Raw genomic sequence first — 20,449 nt, forward strand, 5'->3', positions numbered from 1 at the left:
GACTCAGCTGTGTTTGCTTTATTTTGGAATACTGATAAATCCTTCTGGTATCATCCTGGCAAATAAATTCAATTCACTGGTGTGGAGTGAGTCACATCTTTCATATAAGCAGAAAAAACCCATATGTGCTAAAGCATTGCAAGGGGTTAAAGAATGAAGGAGAAATTATCTTTGAAAACAAAATTTAAGTAATTCAATAATAATATTATAATCTTCAAGTTTCCAGTCTAATTTTCTGTATGCTGCAGTGGCACGCTTGTTACTTCTAAATAAACGGTGGAGGGGGGAAGAAAGAAGTTAAAAGCTCCTCACAGCACCTAATTTTAATTTCCTCGGCATTCTGGTACGGCCCTAGACCAGGACTACAGCCCCCAGCAGCCCCCGCGCGGCCCCGTCGCGCCCCGGGCGCGCCCCCAGCGGGCCGCGCGCGCAGCGCTGTCGTGGCGCTCGCGGGTGAAGGGTCCGCGGCCGCCGCGCCGAGCCCGCCGCGTCCCTGCGGCGTCCCGGCCTGCCCCTCCTCCTCCTCCTCTTCTTCCTCCTGCTCCTCGTCCCGCTCCTCCCGCGGCAGCTTAGGGCAGAGCCATGAGGCGCGCGGGGCTGGGTAAGCGCGGCGGCGGGGCCGGGCCTCGGCACGGGCAGGGCCCGGCCTCTGTCAGGGCTGGGGGCGCGGGAGGCGTGAGGGGAGCCGTGCCCTGGGTGCGGGGTTGTGGCGAGGCTCGGGAGCCTTGGCGGGGAAAGGCCGTCAGCCCTGCCTCTGCCGCTCCTGCTGGCCCCGCTGGATTTACGGAGCAGGGTTTGTGTTTTGTTACAGAATTATAGGATTTGGTTTGGAAGTGACTTTAAAGACCATCTAGGTCTAACCCCCATGCCATGACAGGTTCCTCTAGACCAGGCTGCTCAGAGGCCTATCCAGTACTTCCAGGGATGGGGAGGCATCCACAACTTTCTTGGACAGCCTGTTCCAGTGCCTCACCACCCTCGCAGTAAAGCATTCTTTACTAATATTGCATTAAACCTACTGCCTTACAGTTTTAACCCATTCCCTTTGTCCTGTCACTATGTGCTCTTGTAAATAGTCTTGCCCCATTTAGTTGTGTTGTTGTTTCGTTGTTCTAATACCATGTTAGTTTGAGCCGTGTTCCAATTTATAGGCAGATCTGTTGCTCTTCTATCTAGTCCTCTCCAAATTCAGAAATAGTTCACTTGGGGTTTTTTTTTAAGTGCTTCTCCATGGTTTCCTGACGTGTTTAGGAGTAAGAAAACAAGAATCCCAACTATTATAAATTTATTACAGATATAATCTGGTGCAAATTGAGAAATCCTTGCAGAGTTCCTGCTGAGTGTTTTGAGCAGCTCAGGCCTCATTTTTCAGCCAGCAGTCATGTTGATGACTAGAAGGAAACTTTGAACTCCCACGTCATGTTCTGCCACCATGTGGGTGCTGTGACGGCACTGTAGAGCTTAGGAGATGTTTGCACCTCTCAGTGCATGACTGAGTTCTGGGGCTTCCTCCTAGAAAGTGTTTAGGGCTGAACCAGGTGTGTCTGACACTACGCTAGATTTACTCTACCCTTCAGATTTGTATTGTGCAGGAGTATTTTCATGAAGTAAAACAAGTCTTGGGAACGCTTCTTAGTGAATCAAGAGAGGTGTTAGGATGTGTATCATTAAGAAGTGGGGATTTGATGGTGCTGAGCTCTTCGGTCCTGTCCTCTGTCAGACTGACAGCTCCCTCTTGGCTGGAGTGGAGGCCCCCCAGCTGTGTGCTGTTTCTGAAGAGGGGATGGATGTTTATGCAAGGAGTTCTGAAGGAAGCGTGCCCTCTGACTGTTGTGCTTCCAGGTGAAGGAGCAGCTGCAGGGAGCTATGGCTATACCAACAGTGGCTACAGCGTTTATGAAGAGGAGAACGACAGGTTAACAGAAAGTCTGCGTACGAAAGTCAGCGCCATTAAATCGGTACGTATGGAACTGCAGTGGTGCCGCCACAGTCAGGAAACTCAGCTGTATGAATCAGGCAAGCAGTAGACGTAGTTTGAAGCAGAAGTTTAAAACTGTGATGTGTTAGCCTGGTCGGATGACAGGTGACTGCCAAAGCTGCTCTGTTACTGCTCAGGTGGATGGACAGGGGAGGAAAAAGCACAATGAAAGGATCGTGCATCAAGATAGGGGCAGGGAGAGATCGCTCACCAACTGCCATAATGAGCAAAACACACTCGACTTGGGGAAATGAATTCATTGACAATCAAATCAGTAGGGTGGTGAGAATTAAAAGATTTAAAATGCCTTGCCACTGCCTTTCCCTTTTTCCTGGGCTCAGCTTCACTCCCAATTTTCTCTGCTTCTTAACCCTCAGTGGTACAAGGAAATGGGGAATGGGAATTGCAGTCAAAAAAGATGTAATGTGAAAACATTCTTAGAAATGGCATGCTAATATCCTCTGAAGGAAAAGTTTGGCATTCTGATGGTTCTGATTCCTTTCAGAGACTGAAGACTTCTTTTAAACAAGTCTAACTGAAAGACAGCTCTGAGATTAAAGTTGTGTGGATTTCTTGTTCTTAAAAGCTTAGTTTTATAAAGCACATTGCAGTGAATTTTTTAGGCCTGAACTCACTCGAAGTCTTACTGCTAATACTGTTGCTTAAAATTGATTTAGTCTCAAAGAGAAATGATACAGGTTTAGAATATGAATAGAGCAAGTTAAAGGGTAAAAAAAAAAGCTTTGACCTTTGTTATCAAATTTCATTTCTTGTCTCCTGCTGTGGTGTGTTGCGTTTCAAAATCCATGTATGTCAACAGAGCAGTTCATGGTTCCCCAAGGAGATCTTTCTGGAGTTGTGTCTTTTAGTGCAATGCGATCATCTTGGCGTATGGAATAGCCTTCACATAATCCAAGAAGCCTCATGTAAAATCAGTTTCACTCTTGATTGAAATGCATCAGTACAAGATAATGAGACTCAAGTTTTGACATGTGAAAACAAATCGGTTTTGGCTAATCCAAAGCATGGGGCCTGGAGTGCATTTCCCTCCATCCCAGGAGTTGAGCAGGTTGTTCAAGGCCAGTGTGCTGATGACAGAGGAAAGGCCACTAAGAGTCAGGCTCAGTGTCAGTTCTCCCCTGTTTAACTCCAGAGCTGCTTTAAGCCAGGGCTCTTCTGGCTGGCTCCCACCTTTGTGATGTTGCAGCTCCAGCTGTGCCTGGTCTCATACCTCCCTGATTCCAACCCTAACCTGACTTCACTTTCTGGCTTGACCTGGGACCTGTCTCAGGCTTCTGCCCAGGCTGTTGCTGGCCCTGGACACTGCCTCAGGACTGGCCCTAGTGCAGCATTCCTCCTTCTGTTCTGTGACATAAAACAGAGAAGGGCTACACAAGTTCACTGAAGAAAGTCCTGTTTATAGCACAGCAGCAGCTTGTCAAAAGAGATGTGTTTGCAGGTTACAAGTGTCAACTCCAGCAACACCTTGAGTCAAGCCAGTGCTCATGGTTCTCTCTGCTGTGTGCCAGCAGTTTTAACAGTTGTTCCAGGAATGGGTAATTGCTACTTCAGACTTGACTAGATCTTGAGTTTTTTAAAGTCCATCCAATAATTCAAGTAAGGCATTATCTGGAAAAGGGGAAGAGGAGCATCCAGTACTTCCAGTGACTCTTTAGACTCATCTAGTCAGATGAAAAATCTTTTATTTCCCTGAGGGTTATTGATAGACTACTGTGCATGTTATTTTGATTTTTGAAAATACCATGTATTTCACTGGGGAAAATGCTAGTCATGTCATGTATTTTTGACTGGGTTCTCTAATCTACATATTAACTGATGATTATTCATATTTAATACTTTTTTGTTTTTGTTTTGTTTGTTTTTTTTTTTGATAGCTTTCCATTGAAATTGGAACAGAAGTTAAAAACCAGAATAAAATGTTATCAGAAATGGTAAGCTTTGGATAACTAGCTTTCTTTAAAATATGGGTCAGGATTAGAAGTTAATAATGTAAAGCATGCTGTCTTTTAGTATGAACATTGGTATTAAAATTTTGACAGCTTATTGTTGACTGTAACATGTGACTGATTTGTCAGCAGTACCAGTATTTCTGTTCAAAAAGATAAGATGTGCAAATACATTACTCTTAAGGCACAACCTTGATGTTTATGCTTCAGATAGGAGTATAGGTTTTCAATCAGCAAATGTCAAGTATCATTAAAAAGGTACTTCTGTATTTAATTGCATTCAAGAATAGAAGAAAAGGAGCAAAAAATAAGGGAGTCAGAAATGCCTTTTTTGCTTACACTTTGCTTCGGCTTGGGGTAGTAATAGCACTGGATACACGGGTGAAAGTTTCTGCCTCTAAAATAATTTTAGTTCTGGAGACTTTGAAAAAACAGGGAAAATTATATTTAGTGAGTGGTAAGAGTATTTCTTTCTCAGACTAACATGTTTTTTGTTCTTTTGTTTGCTTGGTTGTTTTTTTTTGATGTAGGAGAATGATTTTGACTCTACGGGTGGACTTCTAGGTGCAACTATGGGCAGACTGAGAACACTCTCCAGAGGAAGCCAGACAAAGCTATTATGCTACATGATGCTCTTTTCATTATTTGTTTTTTTTGTGATATACTGGATTATTAAACTGAGGTGATGCATGTTACCTCTGGTTTACATTGTATAATTTCAACTGTAGTCTTAGTTAATGAAGACGTTGATTTAAAGTGGCACATTTTGTGGATAAAACAGTGAAATTGTTGTAAATTGCATTAACAATTAATGCAAAATTATATATAGTTTTCTTAACGTATCAGAGTTTTTCCATCATCCCCTGTTTTGGGGGGATTATTTGTAAATATGCAGAAACAGCTAGCATAGCGGGATGGATTTTTTTAGGGGAAAATAGTTATTAGATTTGATTGAAAAAATTCAAATAACAGTGGTTATTTGAAAATGAAGTAATTGCAGAATTTCAAGGCTTTCTTTTTCATTCTGCTTTTCATTCTGGGCCATGCTCTAAATTAGAGCTCCAGTTTCAGGCATATAATAATTTCAGTTGCAAGAACACAAAGAATATGTGCATCTTTCTAAACAGATCTTACCTGTGGAGTTTTAAAGGCTAGCCTGAAGCTAGCAAATGTAATAGTGATAGCCCCAAAAATTACTTTTTTTGTTTAGATCTGATGATGTTTAAGTAACTTTAACTGAGTGTTTTGAAAAGAAGTTACTTAAAACTGGATTTTTTATTTTTTAATTTAAATGTGACAAATCATGTTTACACATCTACTCTTAAGCAAATGCGTTTCATCATTGGGACCAACCAATATGGACACAGTACAAATGTTTTCTTTATATTTAAAGTATATAAAACTGAAATGATTCAACTGAATCACTTGAACTTTTACCATTAGTATGTTTAATTTTCAGTTAGTGATAGTCCCTAAATCTACAGTGCATGATGTCTGAAATACAATGGCAGATATTTTGAATTTTATATATTAAAGTATATTATGATGCATTTGTTGGAGGTGCAGTCACATTAGGGTATTTTATTTTGAAGACTTAGTTTTGGCTCACCAAGTAGTTTCTAATTATTGAAGCTATTATGTTGCTGAGTTGAACATTCAAAAAAAAATAAGTTTGCTAGATATTGAAATTGTATTTACAAGTTTTGGAAAACCTTTTTAGAAATACTGTATGATGTGTTACCATTAATGACCAATTATGAACTTACAAATAAAGTGTCCTGTAGTATTATCCTAGCTAGTGTTGTTTATATACATTTTTTTCTTCTGTAGAATACCAGTGTATTTTTTGGAAATGGTATGTTTGGAAATGCTGTATTTAGGGACAATTTTTATTTTTTCAGTCAATAATACAGGCTGCCTCTTGCAGTGTAAATGGCTGCTTTAGGAAGACTTTAAGTAATTATGCACAGTTTTCTTATTAATGTGTTTATTTTTAATATTTTTCTTAACACTAATGCACAAAACATGGTACATTGCTGCTGAAGTTCAGGCCTCCGCAAGCTTCAGATACACTTAAACAGTTGTTTGTAGAATTCTGCAAATAAAAATTTGACACAACTCCCATCACCAAAAGTCCATGACAGAGTGGAGTACAAATTGATACGGATTTGGCAAAGATGACAGAGCTCATTTTAATGATTGCTTGCTAAAAGTGAAAGATAGGGAAGGTACCTGTAATTGAGAGGAAAGGCACTGTTCTGGGGTTTCATTATGGCAGGGAATAATTTGTGCCATGATTGTTCATCTTGAAAGCAAAGCTATACTGAAATGAAATTAAGCTACATAGCTTCCATTCATATGGAAGTTCTGTTTCGTAATTGTCTGCATAGATGCTCTGAAGCGTAGATAAAGCTTGATTAAAGAACATACTTTTTTTCTGTGTGATTAGCATGGGTCATTGGAAAACTTAGGTAACCCACTGAGAAAACAGAATACAAGTTTTCAGAGTGCTTCATATCAACAAAAATTTGACACTGGAAAGCACAGAGTGGTAATGGTGAAAGACATTGATGTGCATTCTGATGGCAAAATTACTGATCTGTTTTCTGCTCGAAGTGTAGTGGCTGCTTGTCACCTTCACTGTGCAGCACAAGTCATGCTCTTGCTTTCTTAATTTTCAAGGAAGAGTGCAGATGCGTCACTTTCTTGGAAGTATGTCCATGTATTTGCATATGATGGAAAGCATGGTTTCATCTGTGCCACCTCCTATTGACATCAGTCTCAAGTCCCTGCAGAAACAGAAAGGGTGGATTTAAACATTTGCGTGCTGTTCTGATGGTGCTGTGCTGGACAGCTTGCCCAGAATTACTTACACATCGCATACAAATGCCACATGCCTGCAGAACACCTCATCCACTGGCTCCTGGGCAGGTGGTCTGTGATGCTTCCCACAGCACCCCTGCTGGGCCTGTCCCAAACCTGAAGGTGCCTAAGCCTGCAGTTGAACTGTAGGAGGGGAGGGAGCTTTTCCAAGGCCAGCAGCAAAAAGCATTGCAGCACTTAAATTTGCTTAACTGTGGTAAAAGAGTCAACCAGTACATGAGGTATTGGAGAATTGCGCAGAAAGGGTACAATTTCCATTCAAGATTTTTAACCCATCCAGGTTTTTCTAATGGCTATATAAGATCTGGTAAAAGCCTTATTAGTATTATATAGAACCTTACTGTTACATAGTATAATACTACAAGTAGTTCTGTATAGTATTCTAGTGTAGTTTTATATAGTCTATAGAGCTTCTGTGCTTTAAATATTAATGACTGCTTCAAGAATATGTACTCTTTATTTGATATTTCTAATCACACTCATTAAAATCTGCCATAGCCATCCCAAGTCAACCCTAACAGTATTGCCTAAGTTCCCTGTGCTAGCCAGAGCACTAACTACTGCAGCCTCAAGCAATTTTACTCACAAATATTTTACCTCAGGGGAGAAGGAAAAAACACCACCACTAAAACTACCAGAACAATTCCAGACTACCTCTGCTTAGTAACTGAAGATTCCCCAGCTTCTTATGGGCCTTCCTGAAGGCAGCAGACCTGGAACAGTGGTAGGTTGCTTGTTCTTAGTGCTGTGGTGCTGTCTGCTTTGTCAAGCTGCAGAAAGCCCCGGCCAGTGCTCAGCATTTGGCATCTTCACTGTAGCAACAGCAAGTAACTAATCCTCTGAACTCCTCTGTGATGTCAATAGAAATCCTCTCTCTGCAGCAGGAATCCTGGACACATGGGGCTCGTTCATACGAAATTATAAATAGGCAGTGGTAAGATCTGGCTTTGGTGGTGTGTGACAGAAAAGTCAGGCTGTCACATATAAAGACACATCTCAAAAAACCAGAACACCTTTCGTATGTTTTGTGCTTGTGTATATCTTTACAAATTTGCTGATAATTATATTTTTGTCTCTATGGGTGAGATAAGGAATATTTCTTAGAGAATCTACAGCCAGGTGACTAATGCTGATCTCTCCTCTGGGGGGCCAAGACAGAAGGTTTTCCCCTAATTTAAGCAGATCAAGATGACAAAAGACACAAATTATTTTAATCCAGCAGCCCTCTTCTGGGAAAGAAAATTGCTTTCATCATAAAAAGATGAGACCATGGGATTAACAATCCTGCCAGCAACTCTGTAAGTAAGCTGGGAAAGAGCACATAGTGAAGTCAGCTTTTATATCAGTTATTTAATGTATGCTTATGCTTTGAAAGTTTATCTTACATCATTCTTGAATATTTATGTGCTGTATTATTAATACAGCACATAAATATTTCATTAAATATAACTACTGGAATTTGATTGCTTTTGTAAGGGACGTTGTTAGGCTACTGCTGTAAAGGCTTTTGATCTGGCACAATAACATTTTGCTTTTGATTTCTGCATCACCATTTTGTTGCCACACGACAGCAGCACATCCTGAAATACCTGCAGCCCTGCTGAGGTGAGCACCAACCTGGGGTGGCTTCCCCCTAACCAAGGACCATGAGGAACCAGCCTGCAGCACACCAGGCAGTTTGTAAAGGTCTCATTTTGAGGGACCAAACCTCTAGCTACTTGTTGAATGTCATCGGATGCTTTTTTCTTTAGAGAGTGGGAGTTAACCTGAGGAAGGAGAGAAATCCAACTATTGTGTTGTATCCCTCTAAAATATTCCCTGTGAAGAGTTTCCTTACATTCAGGAAATCCCATGTGTCTGAAATACTTCCTGTAGATTATAAGACTTCACTCAACCAAATCAAGAGATATAAATGGTAAAAATTAATCCATGTTTTAATGAATAAAAGCAAAAAATTCTTCAATGTCATGTTAAAAAAATGCACTTAGGAGGGAGGGTGAGGAGCCCTTCCCACCCACCAAACTCAATCCAGGTAAGCAATAACTTCTAGTCAGGTAGCAACAGGAAAAAGAGAAGCCCTCCACATTGTCAAATCATGTTTCCCATCTCTATAGAAGCCATGTCATACAGCCTTCAGAAATGTGTCAAGCACTGCTTGAAGGAGAAAAAACAAGCTCCCTTTAATCTTGGACTACCCTAATTTGAAGGTTATGAGATAACAAAGTTCTTCTAATGATTAGGAACCCTGTAATTTACAGCCTGAAAATGTATTTCTGAATAGTTTAATCCAAAATAGTCTGCAGTTTAACATTCCTCTGTTGGCTGGTGTTGACCCCTCTGCACCCTGAGGGACATTTGGACCTTGTTTTTCACAAGCTAAGCCATGTCTATTACCCTGCCCCTAAAACTTTTGGTCCCAGTTTTCCTGAAAATCAGGGCCAGTCCTTATCCCAGTCTGCACGATTTCCCCAGCAGGGACATGTACTCATTCGTAGCACAAGCAAACTTTTAGATCTTGTAATGTGCTATATGCAGCTCATGGCACACTAAATCTGTCTGTAGCTTCAACCTGGTAAAATGTTGTCGTGTTTGCAGTTGTCTCTTCCAGTACCATTTATTACCTACAGCTGAGAAGCTGGGTATGCTCTGGGAGTTGCTCTACACTACATTTTCCTCTGGAAAACCATATGGAATTGGATTGAGGCACTTTCTGCTCCCAAACAAGCTGAGAGGAGCCTGCTGCACTATCTATGATGCAGGTGTCTTCATGAAACTTCAAATTTCCTGCCAAAATAAACTAAGAATTTTTTTTCTTTTTCTTGCAGTGGTCAGTGCCAGTCAGACAGGGGGAAGAAAGTGAGTTTTGGTGATTTAAGCCCTGGTTTCCCCTAATAGCCTGGCATGATGGCAGCAGTCCCTCAGAGATGCTGCTCTCCGCTTCCCTGGTTAGAAGGCCATTGGTAAAAACCTTACCAAGGTCCGCATAGCTCAGAGCATCACTGCTTCCCTGGCTATACACTGCTGCTTTTCAGCACAAACTGCACTTCATTACAAAACCTTTACCCTTTTTTTCTCATGACTCACGATTTCAGGTTTTAACCATTTTAAGGTTTTGTTACTGGCAAGAATTATCTCCAAAAAAGATGAACCCTCAAGCCTAATATTTTGTAACTTCTTCCATATTCAGGCTGTCTAAATTAAGCAGAACCTGAAGGAGGCTTTATTCTAGAGAGAAGAGTTTGAGCTGGTGCCACCCAGTGCAGCAGGCCTCTGACCAGGCTGGCACAGCCTGCTCAAACCCACAGCTGTGCCTGCCAGTTCCCCTGACCCTGTTCCTTCCCCCTCAGGGACATTCTGAGGCCAAGATGAGGGAATGGGCATCACCTTGGCCTGCTCTGAGCATAAAGCAGAGAGTTGAGCATAGCTCTACTTTAAAGTCATCGCTGTACAGTTACCTGCCTTGATTTGCTGTCTTAAAGGTAGATGTCATGCGCTTCATCTCCTAAACTCCTTCTCAAAGTATTCATAAAAGTCAAAGTGGCAGACAGGCATCTGTCTCAAAGCCTCTGCAGAAAAAGGTGGAAACTGCAGATTTTGTTTCACAGATGATGGGAACTGGTATTAAGTCTTGTCTCAGCAGTTAGCTACAGACTTCAAAGCAAATTGTCTTTGTCAGCAGAAATGGATAAATTTCATTTTGTTTGGTACAACTATACTATATTGAAATAAACTGATTAAACTCTCCAATTGTCTGGACTCACTCAAGTTTAGACATGTTTTGTAAAGAATGAAAGACTATAAACAATGAAATAAAAAATGAAACTGAATGAAGTATTTGAACTAACTTTTTAAACATGCGAAGGAAAAAAAATCTAGATGGAAATACATTGCTTTTAAAAAAAATCCCTTAAAATTATACAGAAGATTTTTTTTAACTATCCTCAATCACAAATAGACATTCATATTGCAATAACTACATGACATTTGAGGAGAAAAATGAAAATGTGTTTCCTCTGCACCTATGCATTTGCAATGCTACTTACACTTCTATTTCACATGAATAGTCAATATTTTTCACTACTGCTTTCTTGAGTCTTTTTCAATGTCGCAAGTAAAGAAATTATACCATTCTCCCCATCACAACCCACAGGAGAAAAACTTGTAAGAACTGGAAGCAGTTAGACATGATGTTTAACAGATAATAACAATGTTAATTAAAAATAAACCAAACAAACTAAACTCTTTTAAGAAGACAGCATAAGTACTTCCTATAACAATTGAAGTGCACATAATTACTATTAAAATATATGGATCACAACCTGAAATTCTTTAAAACACAGGAAATCTGAAAAATTGCAGTAAACTTGATACTAAAAGGTTTCTTTCCTCTATCTCTCATAACTTGGGTTTTTCATATAGATGATGGGCTTCTTCAATAATAGGTTTTTGCCAAATCACGATGTCTTTTAGGCCTTTTAGACAGAGGACATAAAAATAAGCATGACTCCAGGCTTGTGCTTCCTTCTCCAGAATCCTACCATTAGGGTACAGTTTGGAAAGTCTATTCTTTATGGGTTTTATATGGCTTGCATTTTTCTATGAAACCTTTTGATATTTGGGCTCTAAGGTTTTTTGTTGTTGTTTTTTGTTTTTGTTTTTGTTTTTTTTTTGTTTGTTTGTTTGTTTGGGGTTTTTTTGTTCTTTTTTTTTGTTTGTTTTGGTTTTTTTTCTAACCTATTCTTATTAGAATCTGTACAAGTGAGACATTTATATATATAAAATCAACCCAGTATAGACACCTACATGGTGAAGCAGCTCTCTTCATGCTTTCTACAGAATAGGAATTAAGGAATGCCAGTCGTTCTACAAAGTTTAAAATGTTACTGATTAAATGACAGATATGAATAAAATAAGTTCGCAAACAGTTTTGTGCTGTTTCTGTTTATGATCTCTAACTGACTGTAATAACTAAAATTTAGAGACTTCAAGCACTAACTATGCATTGTGCTGTATGTTCTTTGAGGAGTGAGTAACAGCCTGGTGTGTCAAAGACTAACCTGCATCTCTTCGGAAACTTCATAAAGATTACGCTACAAAAATGTTTGAACACGAGGACTAGATGTCCTGCTGTGCAATTATACTGCTGCTACTGGACAAACATCACAGTGACGTGAATGGTTACTCAGACTGCTGTACTAAAAAGAAGGGCTTTAGGGAAGTTGCTGCTTTGCTTATTGTTACAGATTAACAAGATTCTATCTTGCACGTGTAATTGTTTATTTAGGTAAAACTCTCCTTGTCCCTTCCTCCTGGATCTTTGGTTACTCAATGGTGGAATTTTACTGATTCATAGAAAATTTCAAAGTATAAATATCACAATGTCTTTACCCTCATTTATAATAGTATTTGTTTTAGAAGTAAAAAGATACATTTCTTTAGCCAGCTGACTGTGTATGCCAACAGGAAACACTCTGGATTTCTTCTAAGGAAAAATGTGACTGTGCTGTTGTACTTGGAAATCACTCTGGAATCCACACAGAAAAGCCCTGCTCACAGTTAGCACTACTATACTGGGCTAGGAAATCTTAAACAAAACTATGTAAAAGCACGTACATGTTAATCTGTCCAGACTACATAATTTACACTAAGTGCTGCAAAGACAGGGATTAATTTTATTCAGATTTCCTACTGCAGTAGCTCTTAACATCTCTATCAGCAATGACCATTACTTGTTAAAATAAGGCTGTGAAAAAAATAACTAAGGAAAACCATCATATTGACAGCTGACTTAAAACCGCCATGATAATGCAGTCTGTACCTTTTTAAGAAAATTTCAGGAGTCCACTTGTCAAAAATATTGAGGATCCTTGACTTACTGCAATGGCATTATTGTTCATAAAATGCTATTAAAAATGGAAAAAGTAACTCAGACTACCTAAGAAGAAACAAGCTTTTTGCAGATTTTCTCAAGTGTTTTGCTCTCACTTTACACAGACACGTTTACCAAGACTTTCAACTAACTGAATCACTGATTTGGCTAACTTTGGATTAGATATTGTCTATGTAAGGGCTGAACAGAAAGCTGTTACTGCAAGAGAATCCAAGGTCAATTTTGGTCCTTCTACAGAATACAAGACACTGAGGCCAGATACCAAGAAAACTGTTTCCTTAATGAGAATTTTGCTCTAAGTAGACAGAGACTAAAATTTGAAGGGACTTCAATTAATTTGCAAAAAGGCCTCTGTACCATTTTAATGATCTAACAACTTTCTGGAAGCAATTACATCTCTTGTATGTCTCACATGGTATCTAGTGTGACTAAAAGGGTGGAGACTGCTGTCAGAACAGACTACTGCAGAAGCCAAGTGGGGAACTCCAGTTTCGCACATGTCCAGGGAAAAAGATAAAGCTGATTTTCATCCATTTCAGAAGAAAGCTTCTGGTTTTATTTCTGTTCTTGTAATCAAGATTACAAGCAAACAAAAAGCAAAGAGAAAAAAGTCACTGGTTGGTAGCTCAATTTTCCCACCCTTTTTTCTACTCTGTGGCAGATACCAGAGGACCACCATGGAAAATACTGAGTTGTCCTCTTTCATTTGACGTTTAAGCTAACCTGTGGGCAGTTCAAACTTCACAACTGTAATGCAAAGCCAAGATTTGGCAAAAGAATAGTAAGTTCCGACACACGTCTACCCAAAGTTAATTGCACTGGGTGTCCCTTCATCCACAACCCACTTCAGTAGCATGCTATGAAATGGAACAAGACCATTCACACTGGTGAGAAGCTGGTGCTCTTTTCAAGTAGGTGATTGCTTAACAGGACATTTAAGAGGTTAAATTTCAGTTAAAGCCACTTTGTATTTTCATCACTCCCTTACCTGTAAAGCCTGCTCACGAGAACTTCACTGGTGAATCCCATTCCTCCCCAAAACTGGAGACAGCTGTCAGTCACTTCACGGGCCAGACGACCTGACTTTAGCTTAGCCATGGAAGCCAATTTTGTCACATTGTTGCCTTCTACATAGAGAGCTAATTAAAAAAGAAGAGATAAAAAAGCAGTCACTTTGGAAGTCACCTCCCCATGTTCCTTTAGCCTGACAAAGTTCTTTCACATCTGGGAAGCTGACGAGGGAGCTCACCCACGGCGCGGTGCAGCAGCGAGCGCAGCAGCTCCACTTCGGTTGCCAGCTCAGCCAGGCGGAAATGCACGGTTTGGTTGTGCAGGACAGGCTGGCCAAACACCTTCCGCTGCCGTGTGTAGTCAATAGTTTCTTGTATAATCATTTCCATTGGTGTCAGGGCTGGAAGAAACAAAGCACAGAACACATCATTTTAGCCAGATCTGTTTAGCTTCCTATTGAAAGAGAAGGGTTTTTCACGTTGTACAACCAACACATTAGTTTTATAAAGGAAATTGTTCTGTACATCCAGTTTGGGATGCAGCTTCAGTTCTGAGAAGAGTCTAGTACTTCCTTGTACCTTGAAGACATCTATCTCACTTGAGCCCTAAACTGCCAAAACCTGGAAGAGAGGGAAGAGAAGTGGGTAGGAAAGGGGGAGAGTCATAAAAAGCAGTACCAACATGATGAGGTAAACTTTATGCTTAGTGTCTCATTTAGGGCCCTAGCAAAAGCTTGTGGCAACTCCTACTTTCCATGCTACCTGTGTCCTGAAGGTTTGTTAAAATCCTGGAAAAAAAATCTGAAGGGAGACAGTGTAGTGTGCTTGGTGAGGAAGGCTGTAGAAATGTAAATTGATGGAAGCCTTCAGGGAGAAGGCAGAAACCTATTCTGAGATCAAGGAACACAAATAGACTGCTTATTATGTCTGCGTTCCGTGATCCCAGCATAGAGAAGAAAAAATTCACACCCACTTTAAAAAAAACATTAAATGATTCTCCTAATGGAAAACAGAATGAAAACAGGGTACTGCTGTAAAACAGGTGAGAGAGGCAGCAGATGATGCTTTAAAGCAGAGCTAGTTTGCTGCTGCTTTTTGTGCAAACTGAGACATATCTCATTTTAAACAAGAAAAAAAAGGGAAAAGTTTCTCTTCCAAGGCAAACCAGCCTTGAAGTGAATGACTAAGCTATCAGTCCCTTGCAGTGTAGCTGGGATAACAGCAGATACAGAATGTGTGGAGAATTTTGTTTGGCAAATATGGACTCATGTTGCTATGACAAGCAGCAGGGCATGATTTCACAAATCTATCTGTATGAGAAGGGTCACATTTTCTTTTCCAAAATACGCATATCCACATCCATTTGCATTTAAAGTGTAAACCACAAAACTCTGAATGTGAAATGCAAAATAAACCTAAGCCTTGGACTAGTATGAAATCCCTTTTCCTACCTGCCAGTTACTCACATGATAGTCCCTTGCAGGAGCCTGGTGTGGCTCCACGTACCTTTTTGCTTTGTTTTCAAGATCACTGCTATTTAAATTTCATCTCTGAACTTCTATCCTGTGTAGACTCTGCATCCCACTAATTCCCCCTGCCATGATCATTCACCATCACTTCCACAGAGCACCATTTTTCACACGACGTCTCCAAACTCCATAGGGTGATCAGCTTTTCTCATTACCTAAATATCTTCCCCTGCTTTCTCATACAACTTTCTCATGCAACTAACCTCAATGCTTATTTTTTCAAAAAAGCATATACAATAATGTCCTCATTTCTTGTGTTAACATACTATGTTGTCACTCAAATGCTAGCTTTCTGGACAGGAAAATAAATTTCTGTCTTCAGGAACATCTCTTGAATAGAAATACTGTCCTTCCAAAGGACAATATCACACAACACTGTAGCATGTATAACACCAACAGCTTTTTTACTTGTATGTCTATGGTCTCCAGGTTGAGAAATGTAAGGAAAGAGGAAGGAGTATCCAGGCACCACTTGTCCCTTTCCCTCCAACTGAAATCTGGGAAGAATGCTGTGCAGTCTGAGCTCCTGGGTGGGAAACGAAACAGTACACGCCAATGCTAGGAGAGTAGAAGGGAGGTGGAAGGGATAAAGACAAGGGATTAATCTTGTGTTGATCTGTCACTGCAAGGTGCTCCAGCGTGGCTTGTGTGGTCCCCAGCATCCAGCACCAGGGAAAGAGGGGATGGGAAACAGCAAAGAGGAGGCAGGGGCAAGATCAGCCGGGAAGAAAGGACAGAAACTGTTTAGGTCCTGCTTGCAAAAGGTCTAAAGATCATGACTTTGTCCATACTCTGCTCAAGCTGTCATCAGACATCATGGCTCAGACTGGGGTTCTGGGAAAACTGCTCTTACAGTGTCCACCTCTCCAATTCACTGCCTCCTTCCTGCCCCTGCTGATCCATCCTCCTGTTTCCTTTGCTGCCCTTCTTCTTATTTCAGGAACTGTCATTTGCACACAGAAACAGAAGAAATCTAAGGACTGTCCTGGGCTGCTTCAAAAGAGGCCATCACGTCAAGGGTCATGATTCTCTCCCTCTATTCTCCTGAGACCCCGTCTGGAGTACTGCATCCAGCTCTGGAGCCCACAATACAAAACAGCCACTGATCTGTTGCAACAGGTCCAGAGGAGGGTCCTGAAGAAGATTAAAGGGCTGGAGCACCTCTCTTATGAGGACAGGCTAAGAGTGTTGGGGTTGTTCAGCCTGGAGCAGTGCAGGCTCTGGGGAGGCCTTATTGCTGACTTTTGATATATAAAGGGAGCTTATAAGAAAGATGAGGACAGAGTTTTTACTGGACCCTGTAGTATCAGGACAAGGGGGACTGGTTTTAAATTCAAAGAATGAACAAAAGGAAGAATATTTTGGAACTGGAACTACATGATCTTCAGGGTCTCTTCCAACCCAAACCATTCTACCATTTTACAATGCTAAGAAATTCCTTATGAGAGTGGTGAGACACTGGAACATGTTGTCCAGAGAAGTTGTGGGTGTCCCAAGACACATCCATTCCCTGGACATGTTCAAGGCCAGGATAGATAGGCTTTGAGCAACCTGGTTTAGTGAAAGGTGTCCCTGCCCATGGTAGAGGGATTGGATGTGATGAACTTTGAAGGTCCCTTCCCAAACCATTCTGTGATGCTGACAACAGGTGCTCAGAGCTCTGAGCACAGCTCTAACATGGCAAAGCCTGGCAGCACCAAAACGCAGCACATCATGAATACCATGACAGCCACCAGCCATGTTCAACAAGATAACAGCAGACAGCACTTTCCCACTCACAGGAATTCAGAGAAATGCCATTCATAATAGGGAACCTCCCTCTTTTTCTGTATATTTGTTTCCTTTTCCTATACAATGTTCCCCACATCCTCAGACAAACTTAGCCCCATGGGTTTTAACTGACAGCATATGCAGGAAATGTCACTCTAGGGCAGCCTAAGGAATGCATGGACTACCACACAGCTGAGAATTGTGAAAGCACTTGAAGTTGCCAAATGCAGAATAATCTTTTCCTCGTAACTCCATCCAACGTAATTACTACACTTGAAATTTCTGTTCACTGTAAAGACACTTTGTCTAGTTGCTGTGTTTCCTCTCAAAAGAAAAGGAAATTAATATGTTTTTTCTAGGTTGTGACTGATCACTCCCCAATGAAACGTACAGTAAACTCTAAGCTGAGCAATCTGATTCTTAAGGACGTGTGTTGCCTATGCAAAAGGATCTGTCATCCTGCTTACTGGCCATGACTCAATGGTGCTCATAAAACTGAAGTTGCAGGAGCAAATAGAATTTATTAGAAAAGTGCTATTGTGCTCTCACATGCACACTGAATTCCCTCTTGTCTCTGAGTTAAGCAATTCACAAGACAACTGTTTGCTTTTTTTGCCATAGCAACATTCTTTTCCTGTGATCAGTGCAACAGGCCCTCAAACGGACAGTGTTTACCAAGTGTCACAACACAGGTGACATGTGGCACCTTTTTTCTTTCAATGAAGCAAGAAACACAGTGACTTTGACCAATGCCTTTGACGATATGTCACTCAGAAGAAGAGACCACGCCTGGGACCAAATTTTGCAATTCCAGGAAGTTAGTTTTCCATTTGTATTTTAAACCTGTTTGACTGAAAATAGATTTTAAAAGGAAAAAAAAAAACAACAAAACAAGTGAAGAAAGATACTGGTCACAAAGAAGATAATTAATAAACAAAAAGAAGTCTAGAGCATGTGATACTTGAAACTAAAAAAACACAAACTCCCCAACCAAACAAAGACAAACAGAACAAAAAAACCTAAACACAACAAAATAACACCCAAAAAGGAAAAACAGACAAGTCAACTAAGTTTTCCAAGTTAAAGGAAGCAGTGAAAGTGAGGATCCCAGGACTGGTCCCTAAAGCAATTAAATGCAGACTGATGATTTTCAGTGTCACAGGCATGAACTTGGAAGGAACAGAAATGTCCTACTGAGGGGCAGAAGTGAAGACCAGGATTAAACATGCAGACCTAATCACAAAACACAAAACTACTGAAGGCACGTACATAGTTTCGCATATCTGAGCCTTCACCTGAGCAGTCATGGTTGAATGAATGTGAAAGTATTTGCAGGACTCGAAGATAACACCTCTAGAGGCTGTGATACAACAAACTGCACCCATCGAGTACTGGGCTCCCTTCTGAACACTGGTTACTCTTGTTCTTGTTTACCACAATTGGTGAAGTTTGCAGCTTGGCCCAAACCATGGGTCTTGTCCCTGCTGCCAGTGCTTTAATGCATTTTATATCAGATAGTTGAAAAATAGCAAACCCAAGGGGTCCAGCAAGGTTTACACAGCAGCCACTGCAGAAGGCAGCTCCCTCTCCTTGGTGAGCTCCTAGACTCTTCCTCCCTGCTGGCCCCTGCCTGGCTGCAGCAGGCAAGGAGAGATGCCCTTCCCAGGCTGCTCATCCAGGGCAAGGGTTCACCTGCTCCTGCCGCATTGTTTTGGACAAAAAAAGGAATTGAAACCTGGTGTTCCAGTTCCTGGCAGAGCACAGTGACAGCCAGGCAGTTGTGCAAGACTGGACAGTACCACGCTGCCCGTGGTTTTAGCAGGAGTGATCTAACCTGCCAGGCTTTGTGTATTGATGCTGTCAGTGCGCGTCACTTTGCCTGGAGCATGACTAATGCTGCCGGCTACTCTGCTGCCTAGGGAGTCTCACTGTAGCCCAGAGCTTCTTATGGTTTGTTTAATTTAGACTTCAAACTGAGCATAAAAATGCACAAGGCACATCCTTGCAGTCTGTATACACCTCAATTAAAGCAGAAGCAGTGGTAGGATCACAACTCCTGCTTGCCTGAGTCTGCGGTGACATCCTTGGCAAGTGTAACCTCCTGTCCTTTGCTAAAACTACTCTCACATGTACTATTTATCTCAGGCTGAGCTAAGAACTTTGTCTCAATAAACGATTTTTTTAAAGGCATTTGAACTCCAAAATATTTGGTCTGTGATGAACCCAAAACAGTGAGTGCTTTTTTTATTTGTTCACTGAATCAAAACACCACTTCTTAGAATGCTCAATTCCCCAGCCACACACAGACAGTGACAGACAGGGAAAGCACAGGAGCACGAATGCAGTGACATTATTTAGACAACCCTGGAATCTAAAGAGGACCAATCTTCTTACAGTGAACCACATTATATTTAACTTGAAGAACCAAACACTGAGGGGTCAGGAGAAAGTTTGCAGGCTGAAAGCAGACAATCCAGACTTGGATCTCGTTTCCTGGAATATCCAGAATCCATATAACCCAAATACATAGATTTGAGTACAGCCTGAGCTCTGAGTAACATAAACTCTGTAACAATATAACTTCAGGGAAAGGAATGTACCACTTATGTCCAAAGTGTACAGAGGTAAAACACATTTGCAAAACAAAGCTCTGACATCCTGCAAGAGTCACTTAACTTTACAAAGACAATAATATAATTTTCTAAAATCCATGGTCAGCACCATAACACACAGGAAACTACAGGAAAAGTCACCATCCTTCTATTTCATGCTGATATTTTGATAGCCTTTGCACTACATTTGTAAGAGACATAACATGATGCCATATTTTCTTATCAGCAGAGTAGAAACCAGAAAAAGAAACAAGGCAATAAAGAGCCTCTGCAATGGTTCACAAAATATTTTCAGCTTCAGGTTTTTGTACAGATAAAGGAATTTTTCTACAGAAAGGGAATGTCGTCTGTATCCAAGCTATGATGGATTTCAAAAACAGATCGTAAAAGGTCACCGCAACTTACAAGAAGAGAAAAGTGCTGTTAGTCATGCGAAGAGTGACCCCTCTGTCCCTGCCTGGCTGCAGAAGCACGAACGATGACTTACCACTGGCTACTCCCCACAGCCGCTCTTCTTGGAATTGCAACATCTGGTACATGAAACCCTTTCCTTCCTCACCGATGATGTTCTTGCAGGGGACCCTTACGTCTTCAAAGAAGATCTGAGCTGTGTCCGATGACCTCATACCCAGTTTGTCGATCTTTTTAGCAATATGAATGCCTGAAGAGAAAGGTGTATGAGAAAGACCACAAAAATTACAAGCACTATGAACAAATACACTGTTTTCAGAAAGAAAAGTCTGCGGATGTGAATGTATGTTCCAAGACAACAGTGAAATCTACCTTAAGGAAAAACGTATTCTGGAGTAA

General features: G+C 40.9%; 2 protein-coding genes across 2 annotated transcripts in view; one reads left to right on the forward strand and one right to left on the reverse strand.

Moving 5' to 3' along the window:
* The first annotated feature begins 412 nt into the window (after nt 1-412).
* Nucleotides 413-5,739, forward strand: BET1 (Bet1 golgi vesicular membrane trafficking protein). The gene is made up of 4 exons (XM_041408501.1): nt 413-601; nt 1,843-1,958; nt 3,874-3,930; nt 4,476-5,739. The coding sequence occupies exons 1-4, from the start codon at nt 583-585 to the stop codon at nt 4,629-4,631; spliced, it is 348 nt and encodes a 115-aa protein (XP_041264435.1). The 5' UTR covers nt 413-582; the 3' UTR covers nt 4,632-5,739.
* Nucleotides 5,740-5,915: 176 nt separating this feature from the next.
* Nucleotides 5,916-20,449, reverse strand: part of LOC121337988 (probable acyl-CoA dehydrogenase 6) — a 75,908-nt gene continuing 61,374 nt past the window's right edge. The window contains exons 6-9 of the mRNA XM_041408500.1: nt 20,127-20,300; nt 13,968-14,129; nt 13,707-13,857; nt 5,916-6,734 (exon numbers count right to left, since the gene is read on the reverse strand). Coding sequence (XP_041264434.1) covers nt 6,644-6,734; nt 13,707-13,857; nt 13,968-14,129; nt 20,127-20,300 — 578 coding nt within the window. The 3' untranslated portion in view covers nt 5,916-6,643. The remainder of the gene's footprint in view (nt 6,735-13,706; nt 13,858-13,967; nt 14,130-20,126; nt 20,301-20,449) is intronic.

The sequence above is a fragment of the Onychostruthus taczanowskii genome, unplaced genomic scaffold, assembly GCF_017590055.1.
Source record: "Onychostruthus taczanowskii isolate IOZ18803 unplaced genomic scaffold, ASM1759005v1 scaffold3, whole genome shotgun sequence".
Classification (NCBI taxonomy): Eukaryota; Metazoa; Chordata; class Aves; order Passeriformes; family Passeridae; genus Onychostruthus; species Onychostruthus taczanowskii.